This window comes from Aquarana catesbeiana, linkage group LG05, assembly GCF_042186555.1.
Source record: "Aquarana catesbeiana isolate 2022-GZ linkage group LG05, ASM4218655v1, whole genome shotgun sequence".
Taxonomy (NCBI): Eukaryota; Metazoa; Chordata; class Amphibia; order Anura; family Ranidae; genus Aquarana; species Aquarana catesbeiana.
The window spans coordinates 4317939-4336637 of NC_133328.1; the positions used below are offsets into that span (position 1 = coordinate 4317939).

Below are 18699 nucleotides of genomic sequence, written 5' to 3' on the forward strand. Positions count from 1 at the left end.
TGAAACTTAACCCGAAACCCCACCTGAAACTTAACCCGAAACCCCACCCTGAAACGTAACCCGAAACCTCACCCTGAAACTTAACCCGAAACCTCACCCTGAAACTTAACCCGAAACCCCACCCTGAAACGTAACCCGAAACCTCACCCTGAAACTTAACCCGAAACCTCACCCTGAAACTTAACCCGAAACCTCACCCTGAAACTTAACCCGAAACCTCACCCTGAAACTTAACCCGAAACCCCACCCTGAAACTTAACCCGAAACCTCACCCTGAAATTTCACCCAAAACCCCACCCTGAAACGTAACCTGAAACCCCACCCTGAAACTTAACCCGAAACCCCACCCTGAAACTTAACCCGAAACCTCACCCTGAAACTTAACCCGAAACCTCACCCTGAAACGCAACCCGAAACCCCACCCTGAAAGTTAACCCGAAACCTCACCCTGAAACTTAACCCAAAACCCCACCCTGAAACTTAACCCAAAACCTCACCCTGAAACTTAACCCGAAACCCCACCCTGAAACTTAACCCGAAACCTCACCCTGAAACTTAACCCGAAACCCCACCCTGAAACTTAACCTGAAACCCCACCCTGAAACTTAACCCGAAACCCCACCCTGAAACGTAACCTGAAACCCCACCCTAAAACTTAACCCGAAACCCCACCCTGAAACTTAACCCGAAACCCCACCCTGAAACGTAACCCGAAACCTCACCCTGAAACTTAACCCGAAACCTCACCCTGAAACTTAACCCGAAACCCCACCCTGAAACGTAACCCGAAACCTCACCCTGAAACTTAACCCGAAACCTCACCCTGAAACTTAACCCGAAACCTCACCCTGAAACTTAACCCGAAACCTCACCCTGAAACTTAACCCGAAACCCCACCCTGAAACTTAACCCGAAACCTCACCCTGAAATTTCACCCGAAACCCCACCCTGAAACTTAACCCGAAACCCCACCCTGAAACTTAACCCGAAACCTCACCCTGAAACTTGACCCGAAACCCCACCCTGAAACGTAACCCGAAACCCCACCCTGAAAGTTAACCTGAAACCCCACCCTGAAACGTAACCCGAAACCCCACCCTGAACGTTAACCCGAAACCCCACCCTGAAACGTAACCCGAAACCCCACCCTGAACGTTAACCCGAAACCCCACCCTGAAACGTAACCCGAAACCTCACCCTGAAACTTAACCCGAAACCTCACCCTGAAACTTAACCCGAAACCCCACCCTGAAACGTAACCCGAAACCTCACCCTGAAACTTAACCCGAAACCTCACCCTGAAACTTAACCCGAAACCTCACCCTGAAACTTAACCCGAAACCCCACCCTGAAACTTAACCCGAAACCTCACCCTGAAATTTCACCCGAAACCCCACCCTGAAACTTAACCCGAAACCCCACCCTGAAACTTAACCCGAAACCTCACCCTGAAACTTGACCCGAAACCCCACCCTGAAACGTAACCCGAAACCCCACCCTGAAAGTTAACCTGAAACCCCACCCTGAAACGTAACCCGAAACCCCACCCTGAACGTTAACCCGAAAACCCCACCCTGAAACGTAACCCGAAACCCCACCCTGAACGTTAACCCGAAACCCCACCCTGAAACGTAACCCGAAACCTCACCCTGAAACTTAACCCGAAACCCCACCCTGAAAGTTAACCTGAAACCCCACCCTGAAACGTAACCCGAAACCCCACCCTGAACGTTAACCCGAAACCCCACCCTGAACGTTAACCCGAAACCCCACCCTGAAACGTAACCCGAAACCTCACCCTGAAACTTAACCCGAAACCTCACCCTGAAACTTAACCCGAAACCCCACCCTGAAACGTAACCCGAAACCTCACCCTGAAACTTAACCCGAAACCTCACCCTGAAACTTAACCCGAAACCTCACCCTGAAACTTAACCCGAAACCTCACCCTGAAACTTAACCCGAAACCCCACCCTGAAACTTAACCCGAAACCTCACCCTGAAATTTCACCCGAAACCCCACCCTGAAACTTAACCCGAAACCCCACCCTGAAACTTAACCCGAAACCTCACCCTGAAACTTGACCCGAAACCCCACCCTGAAACGTAACCCGAAACCCCACCCTGAAAGTTAACCTGAAACTCCACCCTGAAACGTAACTCGAAACCCCACCCTGAACGTTAACCCGAAACCCCACCCTGAAACGTAACCCGAAACCCCACCCTGAACGTTAACCCGAAACCCCACCCTGAACGTTAACCCGAAACCCCACCCTGAAACGTAACCCGAAACCTCACCCTGAAACTTAACCCGAAACCCCACCCTGAAAGTTAACCTGAAACCCCACCCTGAAACGTAACCCGAAACCCCACCCTGAACGTTAACCCGAAACCCCACCCTGAACGTTAACCCGAAACCTCACCCTGAAACGTAACTCAAAATCTCATCCTGAGACGTAACCCAAAAGGTCCATTTATAAATAGAGGATTTAATAGCCATTCATCCAGTGAATTTGCAATTTGGGTATATTGGGCAAAACTAATGTTCTTTAGGCTATTTTCTCTTCTGATCGAATGTTCTATTATGGGCAAGTAGTAAAATACAGTGAGGGGGGAAAAAAAAGTATTCGATCGGCTGCTGATTTTGTACGTTTGCATACCGACAAAGAAACGATCGGTCTATAATTTTATTGGTCGGTTTATTATAAAAGCGAGAGACAGAATACCAACAAAAATATCCAGAAAAATGCATTTCAAAAAAGTTATAAATGGATTTACATTTTAATGAGTGAAATAAGTATTTGACCCCTTCGCAAAACATGACTTAGTAGTTGGTGGCAAAACCCTTGTTGGCGATCACAGAGGACAGACGTTTCTTGTAGTTGGCCACCAGGTTTGCACACATCTCAGGAGGGATTTTGTCCTCTTTGTAGATCTTCTCCAAGTCATTAAGGTTTCCAGGCTGATGTTTGGTAACTCCAGCGCCTCCACATATTTTCTATGGGGTTAAGGTCTGGAGACTGGCTAGGCCACTCCAGGACCTTAATGTACTTCTTCTTCTTCTTCTTGAGCCACTCCTTTGTTGCCTTGGCCGAGTGTTTTGGGTCATTGTCATGCTGGAATACCCATCCATGACCCATTTTCAATGCCCTGTCTGGGGAAAGGAGGTTCTCACCCAACATTTGAGGGTACATGGTCCCATCCATCGTCTCTTTGATGTGGTGAAGTTGTCCTGTCCCCTTAGCAGAAAAACACCCCCAAAGCATAATGTTTCCACCTCCATGTATGACGGTGGGGGATGGTGTTCTTGGGGTCATAGGCAGCATTCCTCCTCCTCCAAACACGGTCAGTTGAATTGATGCCAAAGAGCTCGATTTTGGTCTCATCTGACCACAACACTTTCCCCCAGTTCTCCTCTGAATCATTCAGATGTTCATTAGCAGACTTCATACGGACCTGTACATGTGCTTTCCTGAGCAGGAGGACCTTGCGGGCTCTGCAGGATTTCAGTCCTTCACGGTGTAGTGTGTTACCGATTGTTTTCTTGGTGACTATGGTCCCAGCTGAGATCATTGACAAGATTCCCCCGTGTAGTTCTGGGCTGATTCCTCACCGTTCTCATGATCATTGAAACTCCACAGGGTGAGATCTTGTATGGAGCCCCAGACCGAGAGGGAGATAGACCGTTATTTTGTGTTTCTTCCATTTGTGAATAATCGCACCAACTGTTGTCACCCTCTCACCAAGCTGTTTGGCGATGGTCTTGTAGCCCATTCCAGCCTTGTGTAGGTCTACAATCTTCTCCCCGACATCCTTGGACAGCTCTTTGGTCTTGACCATGGTGGAGAGATTGGAATCTGATTGATTACTTCTGTGGACAGGTGTCTTTTATACAGGGAACAAGCTGAGATTGGGAGCACTCTCCTTAAGATAGTGCTCCTAATCTCAGCTCGTTACCTGTATAGAAGACACCTGGGAGCCAGAAATCTTGCTGATTGATAGGGGATCAAATATTTATTTCACTCATTAAAATGCAAATCAACTTATAACTTTTGTTGAAATGCGTTTATATTTTTGTTGTTATAATAAATAAAATAAAATAATAAAAATAATAGTAAAATAAACCGACCATTAAAATTAAAGACTGATCGTTTCTTTGTCAGTGGGCAAACGTACAAAATCAGCAGCTGATCAAATACTTTTTTCCCCTATTGTACCACTTTATGGCCACTAGGTGGAGCTGAGAAGCAGAGGAAGTGCATACGCCTTAGCAACAAGAGATACAATGTAACAATAATGGAGAACGCTGGAGGGAATTACCAAATAAATGTAACCAATGGTTATCTGCAGGATACTGTGGGGAGGGGGGGGATAGCTCTAGCATATACATGAGTATTGCAGCCCAAGCTGTTTATTTTTTTATTTTTATTTGGGGCCCATTTTATCATTAATAAAAAAGGGTCTCTGTGCTTTTCTATTCAACACAGGCAGATTGTAGCTGGTATAAACAGAAAAGTCAGTGCTACTGCCCATACACCACATAGATAGCAGAGCTCCCAGGTGCTCCATCCACAGGCTGAGTAGAGTAATGTAGAAAAAATTATCTGCACTCCGGTTGTTGCTCTTAAACTGTCCTCATATTATTGAATAGCCACAGTGAACAAGCGCTGATTAAATCAGTTGACGTGTTTCAGCCTATAAGGCCTTAGTCATAACCGATTGTAGCTGGTGGGAGGGGCCAGCAGGGGGGCTGTACATGGCTTTCTGAAAACATCACCGCCCCCTCCCTCAGTACTCCTCTCAAGAGTATTCAGTCCTGATGTGAGCAGTGGGCTGGACCCTGGGAGGAGTTATGCAAATATCAAAGTGCCATGATGGCGGGCGTCAATCCGGAGGAGTGGGTGTTCCTAGGCAGGCAGTATTTGTAAGCTTTGATTTGAAGTTGGGTCCATCAGTGCAAGAGGAGCCCCCGGAACCTACAGGACATAAATACTTCCCGTATCCGGGGTTACAGAGGACCGGTTCTTATTACAATTCCCGAGGATCGCTCTGACGCTCCCTGTGAAGATTCTCTTATTTCAGCTCAGCGTCCGGTGATAGGAGGGAAGGGATAATAATTCCGGGTCATTGCAGAACATGGGAGGCGGCTATGTGCAGCGCAGGGGGGTGAGCCCCGGGGCCCTGGAGATGGAGATGTCCTTCAGGTGAAAGTTCTGGATGATCACACTGCACACCTACAAGAGAAGACAGGACCATGGATAATATATAACTGGAGAGAGGAGGGTTAGAGCCCCTGTCAGGTGGGAGAAAGAAAGAAAGAGAAAGGGATTGAAGAGAGAGAGAGGAGAGAAGGGGAGAGAGGAGAGAGGGGGAGAGAGGAGAGAGGGGAGAGAGAGAGAGAGAGAGAGAGAGAGAGAGAGAGAGAGAGAGAGAGAGAGAGAGAGAGAGAGAGGGGGGGGGGGGGGGGGGAGAGAGGGGGGGGGGAGAGAGGAGAGAGGGGGGAGAGAGGAGAGAGGGGGGGAGAGAGAGAGAAGAGAGAGAGGAGAGGGGGAGAGAGGAGAGAGGGGGGAGAGAGGAGGGAGAGAGAGAGAGAGGAGGGAGAGAGAGAGAGAGAGAGGGGGGAGCGAGAGGGAGGAGAGAGAGAGAGAAAGGAAGAGAGAGAGAGAGACAGTGAGGGGGGAGAGAGAGAGGGGGGGGAGAGAGAGAGTGAGGGGGGAGAGGGGGGGAGAGATAGAGAGACAGAGAGACAGAGAGGGGGAGAGAGAGGGGGGGGAGAGGGGGAGAGGGGGGGAGAGAGAGGGGGAGAGAGAGGGGGGAGAGAGGGGGAGAGAGAGGGGGAGAGAGGGGGGAGAGAGAGGGGGGAGAGAGAGGGGGGAGGGGGGAGAGACAGAGAGAGAGAGACAGAGAGGGGGGAGAGAGGGGGGGAGAGAGGGGGAAGGAGAGAGAGAGGGGGGAGAGATGGGGAGAGAGAGGGGGGAGAGAGGGGGGAGAGAGAGAGGGGGGGGAGAGAGGAGAGAGGGGGGAGAGAGAGAGAAGAGAGAGAGAAGAGGGAGAGAGAGAGAGAGAGGAGAGAGGGGGGAGAGAGGGGGGGGAGAGGAGGGGGGGGAGAGAGAGAGAGGAGAGGGGGAGAGAGGAGAGAGGGGGGAGAGAGGAGGGAGAGAGAGAGAGAGGGAGAGAGAGAGAGAGAGAGGGGGGAGCGAGAGGGAGGAGAGAGAGAGAGAAAGGAAGAGAGAGAGAGAGAGAGAGTGAGGGGGGAGGGGGGAGAGAGGGGGGGGAGAGAGTGAGGGGGGGAGAGAGGGGGAGAGAGAGGGGAGAGAGAGGGGGGAGGGGGGAGGGGGGAGAGAGGGGGGAGGGGGGGAGAGACAGAGAGAGAGAGACAGAGAGGGGGAGAGAGGGGGGGAGAGAGGGGGAAGGAGAGAGAGAGGGGGAGAGAGAGGGGGGGAGAGAGGGGGGGGAGAGGGGGAGAGAGGGGGGGGGAGAGGGGGGAGAGAGAGAGAGGGGGAGAGAGGGGGGAGGGGGGAGAGGGAGAGAGAGAGAGGGGGAGGGAGGGGGGAGGGAGGGGAGAGAGGGGGGGGGGAGAGAGGGGGGAGGGGGGGAGGGGAGAGGAGAGAGAGAGAGGAGGGGGAGGGAGGGGGGAGGGGGAGAGAGGGGGGAGGGGGGAGAGAGAGGAGAGAGAGAGAGAGGGGGAGGAGAGAGAGGAGGGGGGGAGAGAGAGAGGAGAGGGAGAGAGGGGAGAGAAGAAAGAAAGAAAGAAAGAAAGAAAGAAAGAAGAAAGAAAGAAAGAAAGAAAGAAAGAAAGAAAGAAAGAAAGAAAGAAAGAGAAAGGGGAAAAGAAGCAGGATGGAGGGAGAGAGAGAGAAAGAAAAGATGGATAAAACACATAAGAAAGAAAGAAAGATTAAAAACTAAATAAAATAAAATAAAAACAAAGAAATAAAGATTAAAATAAATAAATAAATCTAAAAACATAAAATAAAATTACAAAACATAAAAACCAAAGAAAGACTCAAATCAGCCAACTCGTCGGAAACTCCAACTACCTCACTTCCGCTTTCTTTAACCACTTCAGCCCCGGTAAATTTGGCTGCTCAATGAGCAGGCCTTTTTTTGCGATTCTGCACTGCGTCGCTCTAACTGACAATTGCGTGGTCGTGCGACGCTGTACCCAAATAAAATTGACATCCTTTTTTACCCACAAATAGAGCTTTCCCTTGGTGGTATTTGATCATTACTGCGGTTTTTATTTTTTGGGCTATAAACAAAGAAAAGAGCGACAATTTTGAAAAAAATCACACAATATTTTGTACTTTTTGCTATAATAAATATCCCAAATTAAAAAAAAAAATTAAAAATTTTTCCTCAGTTTAGGCCGATATGTATTCTTCTACATATTTTTGGTAATAAAAATCACAATAAGCGCTTATTGATTGGTTTGCGCAAAAATTATAGCGTCTACAAAATAGGGGATAGATTTATGGCATTTTTTATTATTATTATTTTTTTTTTTTTTACTAATAATGGCGGTGATCTGCAATTTTTATCAGGACTGCGACATTATGGCAGACACATCGGACAATTTTGACACATTTTTGGGACCACTGTCATTTATACAGCGATCAGTGCTATAAAAGTGCACTGATTACTGTGTAAATGTCACTGGCAGGGAAGGGGTTAACACTAGGGGCGATCAAGGGGTGAAATTTGTGTTCCCTCAGCGTGTTCTAACTGTAGGGGGAGGGGACTGACTAGAGGAGATGACAGATCGTGGTTCCCAGCTCGTAGGAACTCACAATCTCTCTCTCCTCAGCTCACAGAACTGGGATTTGTGTGTCTACACACACACACACACGTCCCTGTTCTGCCTCTCGTGCCAGTGATCGCTCATGGTCGGCGGTCACGAGCATTGGCACCCCCGCAGTGCAGCGGGCGCCTGCTATCCTGCTTACAGGGACCAACGTACAGCTACGACGGTTCGCGGGATCGTGCTGACCTGCCGCAGTATAATGACCGCGGCTGGTCGGCAAGCGGTTAAAACATCAGTAACTGGAGATTTCGACAAATTGCTGTTTGGACAGAACACCGGCAACCGAATACAGTCCGCTGCAGGAAGATTTTGCTGTTTTGACACCACAGCAGCTAACGAGGACAAAGTTGTCTCTGCCTTGAGGGTGGCCATTTTGTTGGTTAGTATCGGAGCGAGTTACAATCTCCGCTCATAATATCATGCAGCGGACGGTATTCGATTGCCGGTGTTGTGTCCAAACAGCAATTTGTTGAAATCTCCAATTACTGATGGTTTAAAGAAACTGGAAGATAGGTCGTTGGAGTTTCTGACGAGTTGGCTAATTTGACAGAACACCGGCAGATCCACATGACAGCCTGGCACACGGCACGGAAGAATCAACCTCCATGATTCTCTCTGTTACCTTCTCATAGAATGCGCGGACGGCGTCTTCCCGGGACAGACTGCTCTGCAGCGTCACCCTCCATGTCAGCTTTCCTGGAATACAGAAATAATTGATTATCAATAGATTTCCAATCAGTTCAATCTATAGAGCGGAGTCAGTGTTCCAGCGCTACAGCCAGACTCCGCCCACAAGTCATCTCTCAGCGTTGTGTGCTCACTGCCATGTTGAATCATACACCTGCTGGTTACATTGTTACATAAAAATATATATATATATAAAATCTGCGGGCCTCATTCACACAAGCGCTGAGACCCGTAGTCCATGAACGGGATCGGTAACCCATTCAAGCCTATAGGGACGCAGCAGTTGCATGGACACAGGCGTTCATCGCAATTTGAAAGGCGTGCAGTACAGGGGCCCCAAATGCAGACAGTGTGCCTTTGGGGCCACTCACCCGTATGCCTGTCAAACTGGGAGGAGCGACTGTCTCTGTGCAACTGCTGCATCCCTATTGGCTTAAATGGGCTACCTGCGTGCAGCACCTGGCAGGTCAGGCTGTATAAACACACAGCCCACTCATGGACTACAAGTCTCAGCGCCTGTGTGATTGAGAAGAAAAACACCAGAGGGCGCATTCTAAGTGCAGCAAAACTAATGTTTATGAGTAAAAAAGAAAAATCGCAACTCACATGCAGTCAAACCCAAATGCGCCTGTGAGGTGGACTAAGAATGTCATCTGTATGATGGTGCTTATTGCAGTCCGACATTCATACACCGTCACTGGTTCAAAGCCTGACGAGCCAATCTGACAGCGTGGGAACAGTCCAATGTGACGTCAAACGCTGAGGGGTATCAAAGGGCTGTGGCTACGTGTTTCCAAGCTCTGCCTCTTTCTCTAGCCTGCCCCCACCCTGTCTGGAACGGATATATATATATATATATATATATATATACAGTATCTGACAAAAGTGAGAACACCCCTCAGTCACATTTTTGTAAATCTTTTCTGACTTTTGTTGCCAGCGGTTTAGACATTAATGGCTGTGTGTTGAGTTATTTTGAGGGGACAGCAAATTTACACTGTTATACAAGCTGTACACTCACTACTTTACATTGTAGACAAGTGTCATTTCTTCAGTGTTGTCACATGAAAAGATAGAAGAAAAGATTTACAAAAATGTCACTGAGGGGTGTACTGACTTTTGTGAAATATTGTGTGTGTGTGTATATATATTCATAGATTGCTCCCACACAGGTTAAGCAGGCTTAAGAAAGAGAAGGTGTGGCCTCGAAATGCGTATTCCATGCGACTTTAACGCCCCTCCGCGTTTGACGTCACATTGGACTGTGCCCATGTTGTCAGAACGATTCACCGAGCTTTGAGTCTACCGGGCCGGCGGAGGGGCCTGAATCTCACATTGGATTCTCGCTGCACTGCGTACCGTAGAGATGACAGCGTTAGTCCACACCACACGAGTTGCCATTTTACTTTCCCACTAATAAACATCTGTTTTGCTGCCTTTAGATTGCGCCCTGTGCTGTTTCTTGTTGCTGTAGAGATCCCTAGACATGTGCAGTGCCGAAAAATGTTTTCAATTTCGTTTTCGTTACATTGTTTTTATTTTGTTTGTTTTTTTTTTTGTTTTTTCAGGTCATTCCTTATGATCGCAATTCGTAAATTCAAAAATCTGAAAATAAGAAAGAAAATTCGAAAGAGTAACTAATTAACCAACTAATAATAACTGACTATTAAATGATAGGTATTGGAATTTCCTTTCAAATTCGGCTGTTAGTGAACGTAACGAACACTAATTTATCCGAAGTTACGAATTATCCGAGATAACGAATGCCGCATCTAAACAAATGGAACGGAACAAATTAATAATAAATAATAATAATAAAAAGTTTTTGTTATTATTATTATTATTATTATTGTTATTTATTATTATTATTTTGTTACATCCCATTTGTTTAGATGCGACATTCGTTATTTCGGATCATTCTTAACTTTTGGATAAATTCGTATTCGTTACGTTTACTAACAGCCAAATTTGAAAGGAAATTCCAATACCAACAATTTAATAGTTAGTAATAGGTAAGTTATTATTAGTTAGTTATTAATTCAGATTTACGAATTTACAAATTTTCGAGTTTACTAATTTACAAATTTTTTAAATATTCAAATTTATGAATATTTGGAAAAATTTTTCATGTGTCCGATTTTGTCCGTTTTGCAAAAAAATGACTGCACTTCTCTCTAATCACCACTAGAGGGGGTTAAAAAGCTTCCTATGAAGAGACATTGGCCATGGCCGGTGTCTTGCCGAGAAAGTTCCCTTGGCGGATAAGTTCCCCCCTGTACTGCGCAAGCGCTGCGCTTGCGCAGTACGAATGACCAGGAGCCGCCGAAAACAGCCGAAGATGAAAATCTTCAATCAGCTGTACACGGCGCCTGCGCCCTAGGTCCAGGCTGAAGCCCCTCCATCCAAGTGGACCTAGAGGGGGAATAAAAAAGAGCCGAGCGCAGCGAGGCCATGCCCGAAGCGTGGCAAGCGAAGCGAGCCCGCGAGGGGCCCCCTCACAGGCGCCGTGTACAGCTGATTTGTTCTTTATTTAGCTTCGGCTATTTCTGCCGGTTCCTACTGCGCAGGCGCTGCGCCTGCGCAGTAGATGGGGGTCCTTATCTGCCGAGAGGAACTTTCTCGGCAGAACACCGGGGGAGTGATGGGGAATGAATTTGTGGACTGATTTCAGATGCATTGTAGTCTATTTTTAGAGAGAAGCTGACACCGGGGTTTTTTATATGTGGGGTCCCTCCTTTAACTACAGAACCAGACCCTGTATTTTAATGATCCACTTTAACCATTATTAAAATCGCTGCTCCCCGCCAAACTGATTTTTTTTTTTTTTTGCTTTGGCACATGTTCCCTAGTGCAGTGCCCCTCCCCCATGTCATGTTTGACAAGTTCTTGCCTAGAAAATGGCCAGTGATGATTTGCAGTATTCAATCTCCTATTGACTTCTAAGGAGCTCAGATCTGGTGTCTTGCCGAGAAAGTTCCCCCGGTGGATAAGGACCCCCCTGTACTGCGCAGGCGCAGCGCTTGCGCAGTACGAACGACTACAGAGCCGCCGAAAATAGCCAAAGCTGAAAACCTTGAGTCAGCTGTACACGGCGCCTGCGCCCTCAGTCCAGGTTCAAGCCCCACCATCCAAGTGGACATAGAGGTAGAATAAAAAAGTGCAGAGCGCAGCAAGGCCGTGCCCGAAGCGTGGCGAGCAAAGCGAGCCCGCGAGGGGCCCTTTTACAGGCGCCGTGTACAGCTGACTTACAGCTATTCAGCTTCGGCTATTTCCGGCGGCTCGTACTGCGCAAGCGCTGCGCCTGTGCAGTACAGGGGGTCCTTATCTGCTTAGGGGAACTTTCTGTGCAGAACACCGGCATCCGAACTGTGCTCCCCATCACTGCGCTCCTCATCACTGCGCTCCCCATCACTGCGCTCCTCATCACTGCGCCCTCCATCACTGCGCTCCTCATCACTGCGCTCTCCATCACTGCGCTCCCCATCACTGCGCTCCTCATTACTGCGCTCCCCATCACTGCGCTCTCCATCACTGCGCTCACCATCACTGCGCTCCCCATCACTGTGCTCCTCATCACTGCGCTCTCCATCACTGCGCTCACCATCACTGTGCCCTCCATCACTGCGCTCCCCATCACTGCTCCCTCCATCACTGTGCTCCCCATCACTGCGCTCTCCATCACTGCGCTCCCCATCACTGCGCTCTCCATCACTGCGCTCCCCATCACTGCGCTCCTCATCACTGTGCTCCCCATCACTGCGCTCCTCATCACTGCGCTCCTTATCACTGCGCCCTCCATCACTGCGCTCCTCATCACTGCGCTCTCCATCACTGCGCTCCCCATCACTGTGCTCCTCATCACTGCGCTCTCCATCACTGCGCTCACCATCACTGTGCCCTCCATCACTGCTCCCTCCATCACTGTGCTCCCCATCACTGCGCTCTCCATCACTGCGCTCCCCATCACTGCGCTCTCCATCACTGCGCTCCCCATCACTGCGCTCCTCATCACTGTGCTCCCCATCACTGCGCTCCTCATCACTGCGCTCCTCATCACTGCGCCCTCCATCACTGCGCTCCTCATCACTGCGCTCTCCATCACTGCGCTCACCATCACTGCGCTCCCCATCACTGCGCTCCTCATCACTGCGCTCTCCATCACTGCGCTCACCATCACTGTGCTCCTCATCACTGCGCTCTCCATCACTGCGCTCCCCATCACTGCTCCCTCCATCACTGCGCTCCCCATCACTGCGCTCTCCATCACTGCGCTCCCCATCACTGCGCTCCCCATCACTGCGCTTCCCCATCACTGCGCTCCCCATCACTGCGCTCCCCATCACTGCGCTCCCCATCACTGCGCTCCCCATCACTGCGCTCACCCATCACTGCGCTCCCCATCACTGCGCTCTCCATCACTGCGCTCCCCCATCACTGCGCTCCCCATCACTGCGCTCCCCCATCACTGCGCTCTCCATCACTGCGCTCCCCCATCACTGCGCTCTCCATCACTGCACTCCCCATCACTGCGCTCCCCCATCACTGCGCTCCCCCATCATTGCGCTCCCCCATCACTGCGCTCCCCCATCACTGCGCTCCCCCATCACTGCGCTCCTCATCACTATAGCCCCATCACTGCGCTCCCCCATCACTGCGCTCCCCATCACTGCACTCCCCATCACTGCGCTCTCCATCACTATACCCCCATCACTGCGCTCCTCATCACTATACCCCCATCACTGCGCTCCCCATCACTGTGCTCACCATCACTGTGCTCCCCCATCACTGTGCTCACCATCACTGTGCTCCCCCATCACTGTGCTCCCCCATCACTGTGCTCCCCATCACTGTGCTCACCCATCACTGCGCTCCCCATCACTGCGCTCTCCATCACTGCGCTCCCCCATCACTGCGCTCCCCATCACTGCGCTCCCCCATCACTGCGCTCTCCATCACTGCGCTCCCCCATCACTGCGCTCTCCATCACTGCACTCCCCATCACTGCGCTCCCCCATCACTGTGCTCCCCCATCACTGCGCTCCTCATCACTATAGCCCCATCACTGCGCTCCCCCATCACTGCGCTCCCCATCACTGCGCTCCCCATCACTGCGCTCTCCATCACTATACCCCCATCACTGCGCTCCTCATCACTATACCCCCATCACTGCGCTCCCCATCACTGTGCTCACCATCACTGTGCTCCCCCATCACTGTGCTCACCATCACTGTGCTCCCCCATCACTGTGCTCCCCCATCACTGTGCTCACCATCACTGTGCTCCCCATCACTGTGCTCCCCCATCACTGTGCTCACCATCACTGTGCTCCCCCATCACTGTGCTCCCCATCACTGTGCTCCCCCATCACTGTGCTCCCCATCACTGTGCTCCCCATCACTGTGCTCCTCATCACTATAGCCCCATCACTGCGCTCCCCCATCACTGCGCTCCCCATCACTGCGCTCCCCATCACTGCGCTCTCCATCACTATACCCCCATCACTGCGCTCCTCATCACTATACCCCCATCACTGCGCTCCCCATCACTGTGCTCACCATCACTGTGCTCCCCCATCACTGTGCTCACCATCACTGTGCTCCCCCATCACTGTGCTCCCCCATCACTGTGCTCACCATCACTGTGCTCCCCATCACTGTGCTCCCCCATCACTGTGCTCACCATCACTGTGCTCCCCCATCACTGTGCTCCCCATCACTGTGCTCCCCCATCACTGTGCTCCCCATCACTGTGCTCCCCCATCACTGTGCTCCCCATCACTGTGCTCCCCCATCACTGTGCCCCCATCACTGTGCTCACCATCACTGTGCCCTCCATCGCTATACCCCCATCACTGTGCCCTCCATCGCTGTGCTCCCCATCACTATACCCTCATAGTGCTACCTGGTGTGGATGAGGGCTGGGAAAACAAAGAGCCCCGCCATGTCAAGCACCCCCAGGGATTGTCCACCCAGGAGTGCCAGAGTAACACTATGGGTTTGGGACCCCACTGTGTGAAACTGCACTAGGCCACCACACCACAGGTTTTTTCTGCACTATGCTTTATGAGCTAAGTCTTTGGACAAGACCGGAGACGTTTTTATTACTGGGCTGCAAAACCTAGATGTTGTATTACACATTGGATTGTAGACATTGTAATCACTCCATTGGGTGGTAGGGTGTGGGGTCTTTGGTAGGGTTGCCACCTCATCCCTTTAAAACCAAACACATAATAATTACACGGGTTCTGTGGCTGATTAAGGTGGTAATTAAACTCACTTGGTGCCTCATCTGGACTAAATTAACCTCAGAAGCCGAGTAATTCACATGTGTCCGGGTTTAAAGGGATAAGGTGGCAACCCTTTGGGCCTAAACTAAAGTCTAGGGGGAGAATGCGTAGCCCTTAGGTTCCATCCCTCCCTGCCTCGGGGTCTTTCTTTGGGAGAGCGCCTAACCTAGTAGTCCACAGTCGCTTCAGTTGGCCATGAGGAGAGGGGTCCACCAGGCCTTCTCAGCTGGTGGACCAGAGTGCGCTGTCCCTAGGAGCCTTGTGCCCCAGGGAGGACAGGGGGGGTCCTTCCACTTTCACATGCATTTTTTTTTTGTCCGCAGGGTGTTTAGGTTTTTTTGTCAGCCATTGTGGGCTTCCCAGCACCATCTACCCATCTCTCAGGAACACCTCTAATGATGCACAATAAATAATACACAGATTTAATGGCTCACCACCGGTGGAGGACTTCTCCATGGCCTTCAGTGGGGCAGATACATTTCTGGTTACGCGGACTCCAGTACTGGTTGCAGCGGTGTCTGTGGTGCCCCCGGCCATGGTGGTCCCAGTTGATACTTTGTTGCCGTTTTCACTTACAGAAGATGACATTTCTAGTTCAGTGGTGCCCCTCTGTCTCTCGGTCAGAGCACTGACGGCTGTGTTGGTAGTTGAGGCCATTGGAGCCCCGGTGCTGCCTATAGAGCTCATAAGCTCATCTTCTGTAGTGGTCTCTGTGCCACCAGTGGTCACCGTAGTGGAAGGACTCTCCATGGTAGTTGGCAGTGGGATGGCGATGCTATCCTTAGCTGTAGTGCTGTGTATAGCAAGGCTGCTCTGAGTACTGACAGCAGGCGGCTCCGTGGTACTCTCCCATGGGGCCACAGACACTGAAAAGTTCCCACCGGACAGCATCTTAATTGCGGAAAACCGCGTGCTAAGATCCTCGAAGGTTGTCGTCGTGTCCAGGGCGACATTCTGTGTCCACACCAACATAAAGCCTGAAAACCCAAACAGGAAAGACCTAATAACTTGTAGAATCAATACACCTATATACAGTATATAATGTAGAGCTATTGTCCTGAAATTATAATGGTTTGGAGTCAATTATTTTTTACCAATATTTTACATCTAACAATTATACACAGGTGGCCAAAAAGCAGGCAGTGTTGGGTTTTTGCAAAGTTGGTGCCCTGTGTTAATGAGTAAAACTGATGATAAAAATGATATAAAACGTTAACCTGAAAACTTGTAAACATAAAAAAAAGAAAATGTGGATCAAAGTATGCTCAGTGCTGGAACAAGGTCATCCTATGTTTTAGTGAACCCCCCCCCCCAAAAAAAAAAATCAAGCACTAATCTACACGCTTACCCGTCTAAGCATAAATTTCCTCATAAATTCAGATTCTCCACAAACAAAAATGCAAAAATTCCCCTCCCAGTCTAAATCCTCCCTTCAAGGACTGATCTTTGACCCCCCCCCCCATCCTCTTAGCACACATTCCCCCTCCTAGCACAAATCATCTCCCTCCAAACCCCCCCTCCCAATACACATCCTCCTCCCCATTCCCCCTCTCAGCACAAATGCTCCACCTGTCCCCTTCAAGCAAAAATCTCCCCCTTCTAGCACAAACCACCCCCAGAAATTATCCTTCCTAGCATCCCCTCAATGCCCCTCCTAGCACAAATCTTGCCCCAATCCCCCCTCCTAGCACAAATCCCCCCCACGTACAACCCCCTCCAGCACAAATCCTCTGCCCCCAAATCCCCCCTTTCAATACAAATCCTCCCCCAATTCCCCCTCTCAGCACAAATCCACCCCAATGCCACCTCCTAGCACAAACCACCGCCTCCTACTACCACAATCCCCCCCCCATTCCCCATCTACCAAAAACCACCCCTAGAAATGACCCTTCCTAGCACTGGTTCAGGCCCCCCCCCCCCCCCCAATCCCTCTTCCTAGCACAAACCACCCCCCATCCCCTGTCTATCAAAAAACACCCATCAGGAATTACCCTTCCTAGCACAAATTAACCCCCCCCAACCCCCCCTCCTAGCATACATGCCCCCCAATGTCCCCTCCTGGCATAAATCCTTCCCAATCCCCCCTTCTAGCACAAATCCCCCCCCCCCCCTCCATAGCACAAATCCTCTCCCCTCAAAACTTACCCTCCCAGCACAATTTCCCCCTCCCAGAACAAATCCCCCTTCCCAGCACAAATCCTGTTCCCCCTTCCCCCTCGGAATCCCCCTTACTAGCACAACTCCTCTCATCTCCAGCACAAATGTTCGTTACCCCACCCCCACCATAGTGTTCCCAGTGCAATTCCCCCTCCCTCCCTGAAACTTACAGACTTCAGATGTTACAGCGGTGGGAACTCGCTACAGGTGTTGTGACAGCAGCAGAGAGGAGGAGAGAACTGGGAGTGATACATGAGCCTAAGTATATGCATGCATACTTAGGCTCATGTATCATGCACGGCTTAACTATCCTCAGCCAATGCCTTACAGGAGGACTCCCCTGTCCCCCCCATACTACACCAGAAGACCCCCCCCCCCACCCCCCAAAATTACACTGGGAGGCTCCCCACCAAACATTACACACTACATATACACTATATTGTACATTACACACGCCTGCACTTTATACACTATATTGTACATTACACACACCTACCAGTGGCAGCTGGAGCTCAAAAATGTTGAGGGGGGCACAGACAAACTGAAAAATACTGACACCCCCGCCCCCCCCCCCCCCCCATCGATTGCAGCCTCACTGTGCCCATAAAATACAGCCATTGTGCCCATGAAACGCAGCTACGTGTGACCATCATATGCAGCGACTGTGCCCATCATATGCAGCGATTGGACACATCAAACGCAGACATTGTGCCCATGAAACGCAGCCATTATGCCCATCAAACGCAGCCACTTGTGCCCATCAAACGCAGCCATTGTGCCCATCAAACTCAGCCATTGTGCCCATCAAACTCATCCATTGTGCCCATCAAACGCAGCCACTTGTGCCCATCAAATGCAGCCACTTGTGCCCATCAAATGCAGTCACTTTCGCCCATCAAATGCAGCCTCTTGTGCCCATCATATGCAGCCACTTGCCCATCAAATTCAGCCACTTGTGCCCATCATATGCAGCCACCCGTGCCCATCAAATGCAGCCACTTGTGCCCATCATATGCAGCCACCTGTGCCCATCAAATGCAGCCTCACTGTGCCCATCAAATATAGCCATTGTGCCCATGAAACACAGCTAAGTGTGCCCATCATATGCAGCCACTGTGCCCATCATATGCAGCAATTGGGCACATCAAACGCAGCCATTGTGCCCATCAAACGCAGCCACTTGTGCCAATCAAATGCAGCCACTTGTGCCCATCAAATGCAGCCACCTCCCCATCAAATGCAGCCACTTGTGCCCATCATATGCAGCCACCTGTGCCCATCAAATGCAGCCACTTGTGCCCATCATATGCAGCCACTTGTGCCCATCATATGCAGCCACTTGTGCCTATCAAATACTGCCACTTGTGCCCATCAAACGCAGCCACTTGTGCCCATCATATGCAGCCACTTGTGCCTATCAAATGCAGCCACTTGTGCCCATCAAATGCAGTCACTTGTGCCCATCATATGCAGCCACTTGTCCATCAAATGCAGCCACTTGTTCCCATCAAATGCAGCCACTTGTGCCCATCATATGCAGCAAAGTGTGTCCATCAAATGCAGCCAATTGTGCCCATCATATGCAGCCACCTGTGCCCATCAAATGCAGCCACCTGTGCCCATCATATGCAGCCACTTGCCCATAAAACACAGCCACTTGTGCCCATCAAACGCAGCCATTGTGCCCATCAAAGCAGCCAATGTGCCCATCAAATGCAGCCACTTGTGCCCATCAAACGTAGCCCCTGTGCCCATCAAACGCAGC

General features: G+C 50.4%; 1 protein-coding gene across 1 annotated transcript in view; it reads right to left on the reverse strand.

Annotated features, from left to right (window-relative positions):
- Window positions 1–2695: 2695 nt before the first annotated feature.
- Window positions 2696–18699, reverse strand: part of LOC141144038 (uncharacterized) — a 57296-nt gene continuing 41292 nt past the window's right edge. The window contains exons 3-5 of the mRNA XM_073629376.1: window positions 15212–15754; window positions 8427–8500; window positions 2696–5234 (exon numbers count right to left, since the gene is read on the reverse strand). Of these exons, the coding sequence (XP_073485477.1) occupies window positions 5148–5234; window positions 8427–8500; window positions 15212–15754 (704 nt within the window). The 3' untranslated portion in view covers window positions 2696–5147. The remainder of the gene's footprint in view (window positions 5235–8426; window positions 8501–15211; window positions 15755–18699) is intronic.